General features: G+C 39.7%; 1 protein-coding gene across 1 annotated transcript in view; it reads left to right on the top strand.

Moving 5' to 3' along the window:
• Positions 1–18910, top strand: part of zdhhc9 (zinc finger DHHC-type palmitoyltransferase 9) — a 50738-nt gene that overhangs the window by 12572 nt on the left and 19256 nt on the right. Inside the window, exons 2-3 of the mRNA XM_041797768.1 lie at positions 7523–7683; positions 16474–16632. Coding sequence (XP_041653702.1) covers positions 7523–7683; positions 16474–16632 — 320 coding nt within the window. The remainder of the gene's footprint in view (positions 1–7522; positions 7684–16473; positions 16633–18910) is intronic.

Here is an 18910-nt window from a genome sequence, read left to right as displayed (position 1 = left end):
CCGGCTGACTCTGAGCATATAACCAAGTTTGAAAAGGCCCAAACAAAGAAGATGCTGTCGAGCTTGACCTTGGCTGTTGAGTGACATGTGTCAAGCTTTACTCTGGCCCATTTATCATCTGGCCCATGATGAATCCTTAGTGCCCTACATGCCTAACACGTATGCACATGTCTGTATATTTCAGTGTCCACATATTGGATACTGGCAAAATCCAATATTGCACTTCCCTATATTAAGGCTTAGAGTTATGCATAATACAAGACAAGGGTTTTTTTTGTTTGTTAATTTATTTAGATTCTCATTAGTTTTTGTGTAGCAGCAACTATTCTTCTTGGGGTTTTCTCAGTTCCCATGCAACCATACTAGATATGAAAACAAATACATAAAACCAATGCAAACATACACAAACATACAGGCATCTTGATAACACAACACAAAGACAAAAGTACATACATGTATTTATTGTAAGGACAGTGCACATTAATGAATATGGATATGTAAATGTGCCAGATTGCAGCCATAGGCTAATTTCCATCTGTAGACGCCAGCAGGTTGATGATTAGCGTTGTTCTGATTCCAATACCAGTATCAGATATATGTCTGATACTGCATAAAATGCGTGTGTTGGTATCAGTGAGTACACAGGTTTATGCACCAATCCGATACCATTTGGTTTAACTTTATTCTTTTGCTTGGTTTAGCCATGTTAAATGTTAGAGCTATAAACCGGAAAGCAATTCTTCGCTGCCGGAAAGAAAGCACTGCATGCATGGGCTACTGTTTTTAGAGCAGCGAAGAAGAACCGAAGGACCCACTACAGCTGCAAAGAATGTTGGCTGCGTTACAGTTTTTCTGAATGTGACCGTAAAAAATGCCTTCTAGATCGGCGCTGTTGTACATGACAAGATGTGACACAGTTTAACAAAAGTAGAATAACATTTGAACCATAAATCGCTGCCTCTTACTTGTTTTTCTTCTTGAAGCTAGCTGTTGTGCCTTCCCATCAATGTTATTGATGCCTTTGATTCAGTTTTATCAGCTAGCCCAGAACTCGTGTGACTTTTGGGGGCTTTAACAGTTAAATCCACACCAGTAAATCAGACATTGAATGTCTTTTTATCCATTTTAATCAAATTACGATCATGTATTACTGCTATCTCAAATGCTAACTGCCATATTGTTTGCCAGTGAGAGAGAGAGCATGTGATTTAGCCCCCTGTATCATTGTTATTTTAATATTTAGCAGTAAATCTCAATAACCAGCGGAGAAACAACTTTAGGATCACAGAGATGCTGTACATTATGATTCTATCTGTTGAGCCATGTTCTGAGTCAAATATAGGTCTAAGATAATTTGCTAGTCCGCACAGTCAGTCCAGAAAGTTCACACCAGTATTGAATCAGTACTCCGTATCCACTGATTCCTAACACCTTGTTATCAGAATCGTATCGGGAAGGAAAAAAATGGTATTGGAATATACCTAGTAATAATCTTTAATTTTCCTTTTAAACCTTGTTATATTTTGTTCTGTTTCATCCTGTAGTTTGGGAGTGAGATCCACTCTGTCATTGCTCTGAACATCGCTGTTTGCTGTCCAGCTGTTTTAACTGTAGATCAAGTGAAACAAACGCCAGCTGCATGCGTGTGATTATGATGCGTGTGATTATGATGCACTAAATGACAGTTTTTCATAGCAAATTAAAGGCCTCATTGTTGTGAGAACATTCTCATAAAACCATCAACAGGTGCCTCAGCCTGTTTCTCACTATCAACCATGAAAGATGCGTTTTAAGGACATTTTTCCTCAAACAACAAGAAAGAGCCACACTTGCTGCTTTGTTCTGGACCAGTTGCAGCATCAGACCGAAGTGTTGAACAAGAATCTAAATGTGACAGAACCACAGCTTGGATTTACAGGTAGAGTTATGCTAAATGTGTCTGACATGCAGGCATGTATAGCCAGCAAAGATTCATTTGGCCCGCTTCAGCTCCATCTCTTTGTCTGTTTCTAGATTAGCCTGGAGTGGGTCAGCATTTTCTCTGTTGTTTTCTCCCATTGTGTGGCTTTATAACGCCTTTTCAAAACAATGACATCACTCAGATTATGTCCATGTTTTATACTGTCTTTGGCCTTGATTATAGAGCACTGTTTACATATATCCATACATTAATGTGCATGCACAATAACTTTTGTTTTCACCTCAAAGCTGCAGCAGAACCATCTTCTTGTCACTCAGTTGTAAGTAAAAGTGCATTCAGAGCTGGAATCCTTAAATGAGACTGTTTAGGTGCTATAATGGAAGTGTTCTTGAAGAATAAAGCCTCATCTCCTCTATCCTGTACATTAAAATCTCCCTGCATTACTCACAATGCAGCTCAAGCTACACTGATCTGCATAGCTGTCAAATTCATTCATCTGCATATAAATGCACTCAGCCACTTTGACTCCTGATCCTGCTTTATTGTGATCTCCTAAGGAGAGGCAGGCTCTATACAGGAAGGTGATTAAGAAAGAAAGAGTGAGCAGCACACAGGTGTCATTGGTGGCCTGACTGATGTAAACATTCCCCTCACATTGACACAGGCCTTGATTAAGTCCAGTTTCTGTGCTGACTGATGAAAACTCTCTGAGCTGACACCACCCTGTTCCTCAGCCACACAGGAAACAGTCACGTCCAGGAAGGACGTTGGGGCTTGATGGGAAGCAATGATAGAGCGTGCCTCGAATCCCTACCAGTCATCATTACAGGAATTAAACTTCATCGACAGAGCGCCTCCCCTCAGCCTGACTCCAGCGTCTGCTCTCTGCGCTAACAAACGAGCCAAACGCACTTCACCGGCCCGCTCCGGTGGAAATCTGTATTGATCTGCTCTGCTCGCAGCTTCCATTAGTGTGAAAAAAGACACTGCAGGAAAACTGGTCAGGCCAGTCCAGCAGGTGGTGTGTAACTGTGTGTGTGCGGTTTCATCAGGACTCAGGTATTCTCGCATACCTGGTTCATCCACTGTACGTGCTCAACTGAACAGGTGAACTTTGTTCTCTGGCTGTTTACTCAGTGACATACCTCTCAGTTTAAAATTCCTTTCAGCTCTGTCTGTCAGATTGTGTTTGTTTGTCTGGGTATGGTTAGGACAGGAAAGGGCAAGGCAATACAATAGGTTCCTCCCTGTGTGATAAAAAGATTGGCTTGTCCGTTTGTTTAAAATGTAGAGATTTTAAATCTCAAGTAAAAATGATGTTTAATTTTTCCAAGTGGGTCCTGGGGCCTTAGCTTTTCTTAGATAGGAGTAGGTGGGCCCTAAGGAAAACAGGGCAGGAACCACTGGCTTAAGGTGTGAGGGGCTTAATTTCCAGGTAACATTACACATCTGAAAAATGAAAATAATGATGTTATTAATTCAAAGTGCAAAGAAAAACTGTACACCTTGGAAAGATGGCTTTAACATCTTTGGGACTGTGGGAGTATATACAAGTGTTCATATTCACATTTACATGCATACGCATACATCCATGTACCCTCATGTATACGAGGCGTAGCACATTTCACCTGATGGGGACAAACATTTGTTATTGTGTCAACTCTGCACTCCAATAAATAGAATCACTAAAACAACTTTTACAGGTAAAAAATAAATTTGATAAATCAAATTCCTACTAGTCATATAAACCATAAAGCGTTTTAAGAATAGAAGAACTTTGGAGCAGTTATGAGCAATGAAATCATGTGCAACCTCATTTATGTAACAGAATATCCAGCTGATATCTGATATGTTTAAATGGCTCTTGTCCATATACAATTCTATCCAGCGCTGATGCAGTGTTTTCCTAAAAAGCCTGTCTATTCTTATCCTGAACCCAGTCATAATGTTTCTCACTGGTTCAGGCCGAGTGCTGCTTAATGTTTTTGTCCAAAACCCAAAGATACTTTATTTATTTATTATGATTATCAAGACAAAGGGAAGCATGTGTGAAACACCTGAAACTGTTTTTCACTTACTTTTAAAAGCTGACTTCCTGTCAGCAACACTTTAATGTTGATTCACTCGGCTTCAAGTTTTTGCTTGTATGAAAACAACAACTAGACACTGGCTGACCCTGACCCCACCACAGCAGAGGAGTGGCAGGATGATGCTAAGGAAATCTTTGCAATGGGAAAAATTACCTCCTCACTTTGTTTACAAATGGACAGATTTATTTAGTTATGGTCAAGATGGGCTCCATATGTATGTCAGTAAGGGTTGTTCTCCTTGGAGATTACAAATTAACAGGTGTTCTGTTGTTATGAGCCATTATCAGCAATTTGGCTTCTGGGGGGGGGGGGGGCTTAAACCTGTGGGGGTCATCCACAGGTAGTTGATGACCCCTGTGGGGTCATCAACTACATTTGAACAAGGACCAGCTTTTTCCTAAACAGGCACTTTGGGGGCCAAGCTTTCAAATAAACTAAAGAAAATTTCAAAATAATCTAACATATTTTTGAATTTATGTATTTTTATTATCTTTCAAATGTACACTTTTTTTTTTTACTCGAACAGCTACAACAGTCCCTATATCGCAGCCAGCAACAAGGGGGCAACAGAAATATTTTAAGCCAAGTATTTCTGTGGCTGTAATGCTTGTTTGATGCAAATATGCTGTGTAGTGAAAGGGGCTGAAAAATTTGGGAAAACAATCTAATTGCAATTTTTCACCCCAATGTTGCGATAGTGATTTGATATGTGATTATTCCTTAAGCTCCTCCTTCATCTTATGTATTCTCCAACAAACAAGCAATAAATCATTCTATTTTATAACCAACACAATATTTGATAAAACTAGGGCTGAACATTTTTTAAAAGATATCTCACTGTGATGATTTTGAATCATATTTCAAACTGGATATGAATTACTTTATTGAAGAGAATGATAATTTTTTTATGTCATCCACATATTTAACCAGAAAAATACACAAATACGAAGACAGTAGGATTTTTTCTAGGCTTTTTTGAAAAAAAATGGATCTTGAATGATTGCATGATATGTAATGCTTAACATCTCTGCTGCAAAAAATTTTTAAACTGGGATTTTGACTCAAATTTCAGGTTAAAGAAATATTTCAACATCTGCAATTTGAAAATTGCAGCAGGCCATATGGCAATATAATCTAATTTTCAATTAATTGCCCAGCCCTATGAAAAACCCAAGCAGGAAAATTGCACTCCCAAAACACCTGAAGCTGAAAGGTTCTGTAGAAAATGGCCGTTTTCTATGGAAACTTTTAGTCAGCTTTCAAAAGTGAAAGAGTTTAACATGCATTACATTTGCTAATAATGGCTTACAGGTGGATTTCTAAAAAAATGGATGAAACATAAAATCATTCCTGATTAAATTGTTTTAATCTCAGTTGTTCTGGCGTTGTTTAATATATGTGGAGAGTCCTTAAATACTGCAACATTTTTCCTCTAGAATTTTTCCTCTGCACATATTTTTATTTTGATCATGTTCTGGGGGCCTGATATGGCCCCTGGGCTGCCAGTTGATCATCACTGCTGTACAGTATATCGCTGATAAATAGATGAAGAAGTGGAGCTGAGGCAAATCTCAAGCTTCCTGATAAAGAACTATACTAGAGGTGTGCAATTAGCCAGCTACAGCTAATCTGAATTTAACCATTCAATTTGGATTCCTTTGTATTCAGCCATAACTGCCATATCCACGCAGTGCAACCCATTTAATCCTCTAAGCTGCATGTAAATGTGTAGATACTGGCATCTTTAAAATGACTTTAAAGGTGCAGTGTGTAAAATTGGGACTATTAACATCTAACAGTCAATTCTGGAGTGTGTTGCTCATTTCTCTGGTGATAACTGTGGGAACCAGTGAAGTTTAAAAATCAATACATGCTTAACTGTTATTTGGTTCCTTCTATGGTGCCATAGAAACAGGCAAAATGCAAAAATCCAAGATGGCAGCGTCCTTGGAGGGGACCCTCCCTATGTATGAATAAAAGGCTTATTCTGAGTTAATTTAAAACATAAATTTAAAAAATGTGTTATCAGATGTCAACACTAATTTAGATCAATCTACTTGTAAATGTTATGTTTCATTTTAACCAAGCTTGTTTTGCTAAATGCTAATAGGCTAAATATTACACACTGAACCATCAAAAGCCATCCATAGTGGCAGAATGGGCTACTCTGCTGACTTAAAACGTAAACAATCTTTGCTTAGGTCATGACCTGAGTTGTTGCCATGGTAACTTCTTTGTCCTCCTTGGCAGTTTTGTAAACTATGTGCATACTGCCACCTGCTGTATACATCTGAATACATCTGCAAGTTCCCTGAACAATTACGTGAATGTGAAAGCAAGCCATGGCAGGCGAGGGAGGGGGAAGCAATTGCACCACAGCACGGTTCAAACAATTTTCAGAACGATGCATATCCATTCTTATTTTCATCTTAATTAGAGCTGGAAACAAGGACGAGAGAGTGGGGAACAACATACGGTGAAGGAGCCACAGGCCGAACTTGAACCGGGGTTACCTGTGTACATGTGGTGCGGCCTAACCACTTGGCCAATTGTGCCCCTGTAAAACATTATCAAACATTATCATGTCTACTGTGAGCATTTTGTTTTCCTTAAAAAGATTAACGGGAAGATCAATCAGTTATTAAAAAAGGTTGCAGATTTATTTTTGTTCAACAACCTGTAATTCAACTTCAACAACAGGACATAAATGTGTTAATATAATAAACCTCTAAAATTAAAAGAACGTCTCTATTGAGAGGATGGTTATGAATATATTGATAAAACAGCAGTGTGATGTCAGTGTGGTTTTATTTATTGATGCACAGTACAAAAGTTCCTCAGGATAAGCAGCAGTACAGTACCTTGCAGTCCTGTAACATCCATGTTTCATTATGAATATATGATCCCGGCCACATGGGAGGGTGATGAGGCAGCCCAGTTTAACTATTAATAACCCCACATAGAGGCCTTTTTTCTCTGCTGCTCTGCTCTGCTGCAGTGTTTTTTTCTCTGCAGCTCACATCTGTTATCAAACTGAGCAGTGGGCCCTTTTCTACCAGGCTCTGATCTTAACGTCCTGGCAAACGGAGCTATGCAAATTTGTCTCTATTCTTCCAGAAGGTGAGGGGATGCAGCGCGCTGTTGTTTATTCACGGTCACGCCTTCAGCATGGTCCAGAGAAAGGGCAGCTCTTAAAGTTCATGACCCTCTGCTCTGAACAACAGCTCAGAATATGGGTGTTGTCCTGTTGTGACCTCTCTGCACATGCTCAGTTTGGGAGGTCACATTTGTTTGTAGCCTATGGGAAAATATAAGGAAGTTTGTCCAAATAAATCATTCTTTATCGCTTGTATGAATCTAGTAATCTAATGTCCAAATAACTGCTCATTTGTTTGCTGGTGAAGGTGAAAAAACCTTAACAATCGTTCTCTAACTGGCCTTATCTTTCCAGGAACTTCTCTGGAGTTTTGTTTTGTTTTTTGATCAACATCTTTGTTTTTCTTTCCTACAGGTGTCCGTACCTGGCCATCCATCTGTCCCCTGCTATCCCAGTCTTCGCTGCCGTGCTCTTCCTCTTTGTCATGGCCATGCTTCTGAGGACAAGCTTCAGTGACCCTGGGGTGCTGCCGCGGGCCCTGCCGGAGGAGGCAGCATTCATTGAGATGGAAATTGGTGAGTTACAGAGTCAGTCTGCAGGAGTTAGAGGAATGCTCTGCCCTTTCTGTCAGTACTGCTCAAGCTTTTACATTGTATTCTTGGCTGCTGATCTTGTGTGTCAAATATTCCTCTTTAAACTTGACTTCACATTGTTTTCTAGCTTGTAAAATGTCACTGAAAAAGCAGTATCAAAATAAGTTTGGATGTCTCACAACTTCAGTGTTTTGATTAAATCTTAAGGTTTCTATATCACCACTTTTGGGCCGCAGTGAGCAGCTACTGTCAGCAAAAGAGCTCTAATAATTAACAGCATGCACAACTAAATGGTAGTAAGTACTTGTGTGTCAATAATTTGGGATAAGTTATTTATGATAATAATAATATGTATTTGCAAAGTTCTTCTCAAAAGAAAAGGTTTACAAAGTGATTTAGCGTGCCGTAGCAAACTGAAGAGCAAAGCAACAAAACCCAAAAAGATGACAGAACAATGACACCGACATCAGCAGAATCCAAACAGTTCAAGAACCTTAACAACAAGACTAGGTTAAAACCTAGTATATAGCTGACCATGATTATCTGGGATGCCTGTTGAAATGCCAGACTGAATTGTGTGTTCTGACAGAGTGATTAGTTTTTGGGGTGTGTAATTGTGCTGTCTAATGTCTGTGGGTTAAGACTGGAAATACACTGTCCTGGCAACCACAGCAAATGACAGCAACAGCCTGAATATTCCCAGATAAAAGTGTCCTGTTTAAGAACACTTTGTTTCCCTGTAAAATACAACAGTAGACAAAGACAACAACAGTAGCACGGACGTTATTCAGCAGGTGTTTCGCTGACAGCTCGTCGTCCAGTGGACCAATCAAAGCATTTTAAAAGGCACCACTCAAACAAGAACGTCACTGTAACGAGGAGGAACAACAAAAAGTTTCACCAGCCGGTTATGGTTTTACTATGATCCAAGATCTTTTTATCATAACAGTGGTGCTCTGGTTTTGTGAAACAAATTAATTCTAAATGCGTAACTTTAACTGTCAGTCTCGAAGGAGGGGGAGAGGGGACTCCATCATGTCTGCAGCTGCATCATAGGTAAAGTTCCTCAGATTTCACACGGCTCTAAACTCTTTACCCGCCAAGATGGGCTGTGAAAAATTCTCCCAAACTTTGTAGTAGGTCCCATTGGCTAAAAAAGTAATCCAGTGCTGAAGTCCATGTTGAAATCTGCAGGATAGATGCTAATTAGAGTACTTAATGAAGTAACTTACTATGATGATGCGTTAAAGTTGGCTGGGAAATTTTAGTGTGTTTAAAGAATGGGTCAAAATATGTCACTATGTCAATTAAAATAACCTATTAATTAAAAAATGTATTTATTTATTAATACTTTCATTAATTGAAGACCTTTTGGAAGGAGGTTGCAGCATTATTAATAATGTAAGTGTAATTTATTCAGCCTATTTATTTTAATACAGTTTAATTCAAAAATAATAATAGATTCTGTTATTTGTTTGCTTCAACTACTGTCCCAAAAACGCACCAAACTGTAACTTCAAAACCGAGGTACTTACTGAACCGAAATTTTGCTGTACGGTTACACCCCTAAAGGTTAGTCACTCACTCACTCAGTCACATACAGACCCATGTGTAGGGCTGACCTCAGCGGTCAGCCAAGAAGTGACATGGATAATAATCCAACTGCTTCATACCGTCAAGACGGAAATGTGATGAGACTGCATGCAAACTAAGCCGTTTCAAAATTCAGGAACCCTGATGGAAATTCTTGGTCACCTTCGGTTTTAAGTTTTTTCATATTTAAAGTTCTTGAGTTGTAGGAAGTTTGTGCCATAAAATATGATGTTAGGTCAGTGGGCAGTAATGCAAACAAACAGGAAACAATGGGTGATTATAAAAGAAATGGAGGCCATAATAAAGACCATAACTTGTGTTTGTGACTTCTGTTTGTACATGTTGATAGTCTTTGCAGTACTTTTGACATGCTTATGTTTTATGTGCATTGTTTGATAGTCTACATCTTTATTTTTTTTTAGGAGTAAAGCTAGCCCAGACCTACCTGATTTCTTGCACCCTCATTAATAATTCCCAGATTCTGTGGAGCTTCTTCTGAAGTAGTCTCTATTTATCTGGAGTGATTGCAATCCAGCTCCTCATGCTGAAGTGTGCATAGATATTAAAGCGCACCAAGTTCTGCTGCAAGCTCCTTATCTGTAACCATTAAAACATTTATTGGGGACAGGCGCCGTGGTTATTACAGGTCATGTGCGGTGACAGCAGCAAAGTCTAGGCTGTTGTTTTTTCTGTCACATAACATAAAGCGACCGCACATTAGCCTGCTGAAGTGAAGTGTTTTGAAGACATAAATGCTTGAGTGTATGTGCACATTAAGCAGAGAGCAGACAACCTCAGTGCTGTTTGTTTATTCATGTTTGTTGGGCTTTATGTTGCTGTGTGGATGTAGAGCTCAGTCTGGTGCATCATTACAAGAGCTGCTGTTGTCTCATTACGCTGAACAAACCACAGACTGTGTAGAATAATGACAACAAAGCCTTTGCAAGCAAAAATAAACACCAACCGAGTATTTTCTGCATTTCACTGCAACTCATCTTCAAAAGCAGCACACTTTTTTTCAGTAGTTTCCTGTTTTTTTGCATCCCGACCCTCCCTGTCTGAGTGGATCTGCTCCGTGTTCGCCCTTTGTTAAAGATTCACCGTGTCCTTCAGCCGTCACTCGTGCTCTCTCTCCTCTCTGTGGGCCTGGATGAGGACTGGTCTCGTCTCTGGATGGAGGGGGAGGACAGGGGGAGTGTAAAGGCGAGGCTGAGGCTCTCATTCCTCAGAGAATGGGTTATCTGGAAGCCAGAGCCTCTCTCATTACGACTGTGACTCACACTTAACGCTGGATGACAATGGTGGTCTGACAGCTTTGTCCATGATGACCCTGGGGGAGATGAACGGCACCTGCATGAGTTTAGATAAAGAAATCTCACTGGAAACGACTGGAGCAAATAAGAAAAAAGCCGCAGTTAATGATTACAGTACTTTTAAGACATTATACAGTAATTTTATGGTCTCATCAAAAGCTACCAAAGCCCTAGTCAAATGTCTTTATTATTAGACTATTAGACTAGTCTTCAATCCACATATTTATTTATTTCAAAGATACATGTGCAAAATCAGGCACAAAGAACACAGAAACAACCTTAATTTGCCACTTCTCTACTCTGTGTTTCAGTCACTCATTTTAACAGTCTCCATTTTTTAATCACAGTTCTGAATAGAAAGCTTTAGTATCTCTGTTTTCCAGGATTAAAGCAATCAGCAGCTCTTCTTTTTTCAATAAATCACTCTGTTGCAAGGTAGATACAAGTGACAACCATTAATAAGTGCATTTAAGTGGATGTATTCTCTAAGTTGCATTACATTTATGCAGAGATTTTTCTTTTTTAAAAATTTTTTGGGGCTTTTTTGCCTACATCAATGATCATCCACTGGTGTCCACATAAGGCTCACCACAGCTTCCCATCCAGCCCCCAGAAAATGATCAAAATCAGAAAATGTGCAGGGGAAAATATGTTGTGGTATTTAGGGCATTTTATTTCTAAAATCCCTATAGACTTTAAAACATTGGCTCAATGTTTGATCCATTGTACAGAAATACAACCATCAGTCATTAGTAGTGAATAGGATGCATAATAAACACATGCTCATTAGTCTGTTCTTGGTTAAAGCTGCCGTTTTCCACGTCCACTCTCCACTTCAGGTGCTTTAAGAGTTCAATTTTTTCTGCCAGAGAACCATGACAATAAGCTGGTTTCCTGCCTGTTTCCCCCACCAATCACAGCACAGCATTTTAGCATCAAACCCAGAGATGGACAACATGCCAGCCCCAGAAATATGTAGCCAAAATATCATAATCGCCCCCTTAGTGGCAGTTGAGATGATCGGGGCTGATCTCACTGCAAAAGGCAAAAAAATATTTGAAGTTTTGAAGAAAAAATAATTAAACAATAATGTTTAACACCTTCAGCATCTTCCAAAAAAAGCTGGCCCTTGCACAAATGTATTTGATGACCTCTGGCCTACATTACGGTAGGACAGCTGAAGAGAGACAGCAGACATGGGGTGAGAGAGCTTAGGGAAGATAAGCAGCTGTTTTCTTTATCATTTTTAGAAATTAACACATTAAGAGTAGAAAAATAGTTTTGTTTCCCTCAGAAAAGGAGTTAAACAGATTAAGATCTTGAGAAAATTACCAGAATGTACTTATTATTAAGGAAAAACAGAGTCAATAATATGTATTTATAAGCTAGGAAGGCTGGTTCTCAAATGGTGTGGGTGCCTTGAGCGAAGTCTTGGTGTGCCATATGTACAACCATACTACAACTATTCAATAACTGAAGTCCAGTCAGTACCTCTTTGTCAAGAAACACACCTGATGTGTGGTTATAAATTGATTTCTTTATAAGCAGATTTCAGTTTGCCCTTATTGCTTTTATTCATATGACTATTTTGAAACAAGCCTACTTGGAAAGTATCAAACAGGATCATCACATGTTCCTTCCTTTCCTGTGCCTACTAGGAAAGCCTGTGGCAGGAAGAGAAGCAGCAAAAAAAAAAAAACAAAACAAAGCAGAGCAGGCATCATGACAGCTTAATGACACTTATTGGGTCAGACGCAGAATAAAGGAGGGGCTGGGGTGGAGGAGGATTGTAAAAAAGGGGCTTGTAGAGGGAGCAGCAAGGCATAGCCAGGGAAGAGCAGTTTAAAGGTCACACATTTTACCTCCTCAAGACAAGTTTATATTGGTCTCAGCCGTCCCTAAAACATGCCTGTAAAGTCCGTTGCTGAAAAAACACTCCCTGCTCAGAAAGAGCTGTGTCGGTGTCCCTAGCTTTACATGTTAATTAGGCATCTGACTCCGCCCCTAACTCCACCCCTCTCTGGAAATGGATGTCCTGATCCTCCTCTCAGGATCAGGAGAAGAGGGCGGAACTTTCTTCCAAGCAGGGGGGGCCAACCAAACCTTGTTTTCTGAAAGGTGAAGAAGGGGGTGGGGTTTATCTGATTCCTGGGGGGATTGTGGACAGGTCAGGGGCACATATTTTTTGTTATAAAAGCCTGAAATAGTGTGTTTTGCATATGTGACTTTTAAACATGGCAGCATGAGTGGAGTTTGCCAATAGCTTGCTGAATGAATAAATTAGCTTGTTGTCAGCTGATAAGTGCTTTCAAGATCAGCTGATCTCAGTTATACGGCAGTGTTTGACTCTGTGGCCTGCTTGGATTTACTGTAACATGTTCAAGGCTATTTTATAGATATGGCAAAAAAATGTTGAAAACCACTGGCTTAGACCACCCATACATCATGGACTTTATGCCCAGTTCTTTCCAGGCACACCGTAGTGACCTACTAAAAATGGCTCTGCAACCCTGATGGGCCCTGAACAATCCACCTCTAAATTAGGATTTATTGCAACTTCTTCACTGATAAATGGGTAAATTTGATTTGACTCCATTTTACATCCGGTCTAAGAATAATTTGAGCAGATACCAATATCAAAGATCTCAAAAGTGCTTCAAGAGACCATAAAATTAAATTTCAACCTCCCTACTTTGGACAGAGTCAGTGTCCCAGCTTTATTGCTTTTGTCATTTAAGTCTTCAAATCACTCCACCACATGTCATCTCCAGGTCTTAATCAGAAGACACTAATGATCCCAGCTCTATGTTTAATACAAAAAATATATATATATATTCTCAAAAGCACAGTGCTTGTGTCTGCTCTGGCCTCATCCAGCATACTGTCTCTTATCATCTCCACTGACTGGTCACCCATTTCCTGTGTTTACTCTTCTTTTTATTCAAATTGCTCATTTCAGCAATTCTCCCAAAATAGCTAAATATCCCTTACTTAAATGCTAACACGACTATGTGAAGAATATGCACTGCAGCAGCTTAAATGTAGCACCCACTGTAACAGCTTCCATCCCACACTTGCAGCTCTCTCACAGTATGGTTTTTAATGTGTTAGGGTAGCTGTTTGCTGTTATGAATGTGGGCGAGCTAAAAGAGAGTCAGGTATGGATGTTTGCTCTCATTCTGAGGCCGAGGAAGGCATGTTGATTAGGCCCCCGCTGCCTCCGTGCTCCGTCCCCCTTCAGCCTGTTAGCTGCTGGTCCCAAGGGGGAATGCTAATACGAGGAGAAGCTTCCTCCTGGAATATATAATGTGGCTAAGAGACAAGGCTTTGCTACCTGAGGGAGTGGCATCATTCCCCGTGAGTGATGACTCATTAATTTATTGTCTGCTGGTTTATCCTTAGACACTAATCCTACATTCTGTAGATTTGTAATGCATTAACGCAGAGATCATGTTGTGCTGTCTTCATGTCTGAAGATGCATTTTGGATAATTCAAATGAGCTTCTGCAAAACTATCAGAACTCTTTCTGCAGCTCTGATAATTAAATTTCTGCAAACACCACATTATCTTAATTCATCCCCATAAAGTCTACTGAGCATGCTCACTGTTTTCCATCACCTCCACATTTACGCCTTCCCTCTGCAGCACGTTAATGGTGAATTTCTCCCTAACAGCTGCCCTCCTGAGAGACTCCAGCCAGCACAGACAGCCTCTCCTGCATCATTAGCCAGCCGCTCTAACCTCTTGGCTCCTGCAGTGCAACATAATCACAAAGATTTGAATTGACAAGAAACGTGAACGTGCCAGAATATTATTGCACAGTGGAATCCAAAGATGCAGCTAAGCAGTACGGTTATTTCAGTGTTTGACAGCTACGCTGACGCCAAGTAATCAGCAGAGCTCTGCAATATAAGATTTTTGATTAAAAATATTAAAAGCTCAGCAATGATTACAGATAAATCCAGCAACCTCAATAGGATATGATACAGCACAATGAGAAATTATATGCAGCAGAGCATAGCACTACATGGTAAGATATGATACTGTAGATGTTTCTCATTTATCAAGGCAAAATATTCAACTGGACTTAATTGAGGTTTTTTAAGACATTTGAGAGACCAAGTAATGATGCCATTCACAATTGAATCTGCACAACAAAACAGCTTTTTCTTGTATTTGCAGTAGCTCACCCCAGTTTGAGTGCTAGTTTCCTTTCTTCCATCCTTTGTTGTTATTTAATCCATTAAAAAAAAACTGGTGCAAAATGAAGAGCTGTTTGGGAGCCAAACAACCAGCTCTACTGAGCTGACACAAATGATTTGGATCACTTAAAAGATGCATTTCTCCTCACAAGAAGCGAGACTGGAGGTTGGTAAGATGCGTGCCAGCTGAGGAAACACTAGTAGATCAGAGAATGGCAAAACCGTACCAAACCAAACCAGACTGCTTTGTAGAACCAGACCACACACAAGCAGCTCCCCCAGACTTCAGATGGGACCTTCTTTAATTCCTGCCTGCTGCTGTTTTTCTGTGACGTTTTTAAAAAGGTTTTAAAATTTTTTTTTGCCAGATTGTTTCACCACAAAAGGGACACAAAAGTATCTTCAGAACTAAGAATGATTATATTATTATGCTTTGAACACTTGGCATAGTCTTTAACAGCTCAAAACATGACCTTTTTGGTAACGTTTCTCTATGTAGCAGTGTTAATTTTGTCAACTAAAGCAATGACTAAAAATGTTCATCAACTGTACTTTTTCCATGACAAAGCTAGACTAAGACTAGCCAAAGATAAATCTTTAATGACTAAAACTGATCAAAAGTAAGGGTAGTTTTCATCAAGATGAATAAAACTAGACTAAATTGTAATTTAGTTCTCGTCGGACATTAAAATCCATATTTGTCTACTGTGGATAAATTTGTTAAAAAACAGTGCAACTGTATCTCTTCTGCTTCTCAGCTGTAGAAAGCAGGGACCCCAGGTTTGACAGGGTGCAGAGAACACACTACCATGATTAGGTACCAGATTTAGGAAAGCGATAAATGCTTGGACTTAAAGTTAAGACTAAAATGTGAGGACTTTTTATGGACTAAAACTAGACTAAAACTAAAAAGGGTAGAAATAACTAAAATGTGACTAAAATTTAAAGACATGTAATCAAAAGACTAAGACTAAAAAAAATTGTCAAAATTAACTCTCTCCGGAAACAGAATATGTGACAATTGTGATTAAATTCAATAGAATGTAAGAAATTTCTCGATAGGGTATGAACTTGACACAACACAATATGATGTAATGATATGATAATGCATGATATAATTGAATATAATAGGATATTAAGATAAACAAGGTGGCAAAAAATGATATGATATAATACGAAAGGATAATCAATCAATCTTTCTTTGTTTTTATAGCACCATACATCAATAAAGTTATCTCAAGACGCTCTATAAAGAGGGCAGGTCCAGACCATGCTTTCTGTTTTGTCTTATTATGATGGACCAGTGTTAGTCATTAATATTATAATATATGACTATACCCCATTATAATAAAGACCAGCATTGATGAAGACCAGGATTTATCACACATTTTTCTCTTTGCCTTGTCACCGAATCTTACATTTCTCAGTAAAGCTGCAGAACAGGTTAACAGGGTAATGTGAGCATTAATATAGTCTAACAACAGCCATGCTATCCAAGCCTTATCTCATTTATGTAAGAATGTTTAATACTAACGAAAACAGCAACAGTGGTGTTATTTTTGGTGCTACTGTGTTGTTGTGAATCAGTGACACCTTTTTAAAGCATTTTTGGTGTAATCACGACTGCCAACACTTTCTGATGAAGGCCGTTTTGTTTCCACAGAGGCTGCAAACGGGAACGTCCCCGCAGGGCAGAGGCCGCCGCCTCGAATCCGCAACGTCCAGATCAACAACCAGATCGTCAAACTGAAGTACTGCTACACGTGCAAGATCTTCCGACCGCCTCGTGCATCTCACTGCAGCATCTGCGACAACTGTGTCGGTAAGGCGTCTCCTCTGATCTTCAAATGAAAGAAAAACCTTTAAACACGAGAAGCTTTCAGAAATAGAAAAGTGAGTCTAGGAAAAATAGCTCACTGACTGAAACAATTATCACTGAAGCCTGGATCTAAATGACCTCCCTTCTTTCATCTGTCACAGTGATTAAATAAGTAAAACAATCAGTGCTTTATAAATAAATGTGGGACTAAAAAGAAGTAGGCCAAAAACTTTGCACTCTAAACCTTATTTTAAAGAAAGTGCTTTGAGCATTGAAGGTGGTTTGCAGTCAGCCCTGTAGAGTAACTGTTATTTGGCTCCTGATGATTGAGGAATGCGTCTGAGTGGAGCGCAGACTCATAAGCGGTATCAGAGGAGACAGTGGAGCCTCAGTGAGGGAATAAATGCTCAGTCATTGTGAACACTGGTTCATCTGTGTGCACCTGCTGTAGAAACATGAACTCATGCACACGCAGCTGCACAGTCCTGGCATGACACGGCAGCGTGCCTCAGTCCCTCTTTTACTGCCCTCGTATCTGTTTCTGCTCAACTTCTCAGCATTTACAGCGGTTAAAGTCCCCTGAAATAGAATAAACAGCACAATGAAAAACTGCAGAATCATTCCATAGATTTGATTTAAACCTTTTAGTTTTGTTTATTTTAAGATGCTTGAGTTACAATATAGGCTGCAAATATTTCGACAGGGGAAATAAAGCAGAACTCGGGCTTTTTGCAGAATTGCTGTATACTTTAAATTTAGATTTTTCAGTGCTTTAGAACAATGGTTCCTGACCTGAGGTCCAGGACCCCTAGGGCAGGGGTGTCAAAACTATGGCAATGCAGCAAATTCTAGAAATAAAATGAAATATGGCCCACATTTGAACATGAAGCTTGGGCTTGACCGTTCTGTACTTCATAGTTTTAGCACAAGACGGTGCTACCATGCTAATTTTGTGAACCAACATCTCAGCAGGAGAATTTTATTGATGTGTTTTTGTGACTAAACTGAGACAGTACTGTACATGGTAAAAATATTGCTGATCAAAATAATAATAATTGTTTCCTAACTCTCTGATGAGTTTCAGTAGCAAATAGCAGCACCAATAATATTCCAGGGGCGGAGAGAGTGGTAGCTAAGGCCAAACAACGCCCCCTGAAATCTGATTGGCATCCCCAAAAATGTAGACAAGATTGTCTATTTGCTTTGTCAGCCATTAGATCAGGGTTCAGCATTAGTCAGGCAGGCCACAGAGTCGAGCTCTGCCACAGTCACCTGATCTAACTCAAGCCCTCATCAGCTGTTGGCCAGCTGATTTGCTCTAAGCATGCTATTGGCTAATCATTCTCATGCTGCCTTCTTTAAACCAGGGATGTTCCTAAGCCTCTATTTCCGTACTCGGATAAATGCTCATTTAAATTTTGTTTTGCCGACTAGTCTAAAGATGAGAAAATTCTCAGAAAACAGTCAAATTCCTCACAGGGTCATAGTGACAGCGGGTGTGATGTTAGCCTGATATACTCTCTACAGTGTGGCTAACATTACAAGTTTGTGCCGCCAGCCTTTGTTCCATTTTGCAGATTGATATCGTGTGTTGATGTGTGGCCTCTTTTCACTTCGGGCAGAAGCCTACACACCACTTTGTTTCTGTTTACTACTTTAAAAAACTGTCATATCGCGCTGTTCCTACTACACGCTTACAGGTAAGCTACCGCTGAGCTTTTCATGTTAACATCTGTGAGGTGCCAGGCAGGAGGGCAGCAGCCATCAACTGAAGCTACAGCGGCCTCTTGTGGCAGAAGGTTCATTACTGTTTCAAAAGACCATTATAGACTTGGATTTCAAACCTGTGCTAATAAAAAATGCTAGGTAATTAGTTTTACTGAATCGTAAATCCTGCGCCGGCTACTTTGATGAACGAATTTAACCGTTTCAGCGATTAACCGCACCCCTAATTTAAACTGCTGCAGCCTGGCCACACTCTGTTGCTCTATCTGCAAGCTGCTCTTGCAACTCTCCTTCACCCCTACTTCTCCTTTATTCTGCGTCTGACCTTACATATTTCTGTATGTTGCCTTAAGTGGAAAAAGTTTGGACACCACTGCCCTAGGGGTCAACAAAAGATCCTGGATGTCTGTTCTGGGATTGTCAAAATTAGACTAAAATAAAATCATGGCAAAACTTGACTTAAATAGTTTATACAAGCATCTTTTGGGATGTTAACCATACAGCATTCTGCCACCTTACCATTACACCAACAGGGACTGTAATGAAAATATTCAAA

Source organism: Cheilinus undulatus, linkage group 10 (assembly GCF_018320785.1).
Source record: "Cheilinus undulatus linkage group 10, ASM1832078v1, whole genome shotgun sequence".
In the NCBI taxonomy this organism is placed as follows: Eukaryota; Metazoa; Chordata; class Actinopteri; order Labriformes; family Labridae; genus Cheilinus; species Cheilinus undulatus.
The sequence above is the reverse complement of the archived record's forward strand: the minus strand, read 5'-3'. Positions and strand labels throughout refer to the sequence as shown.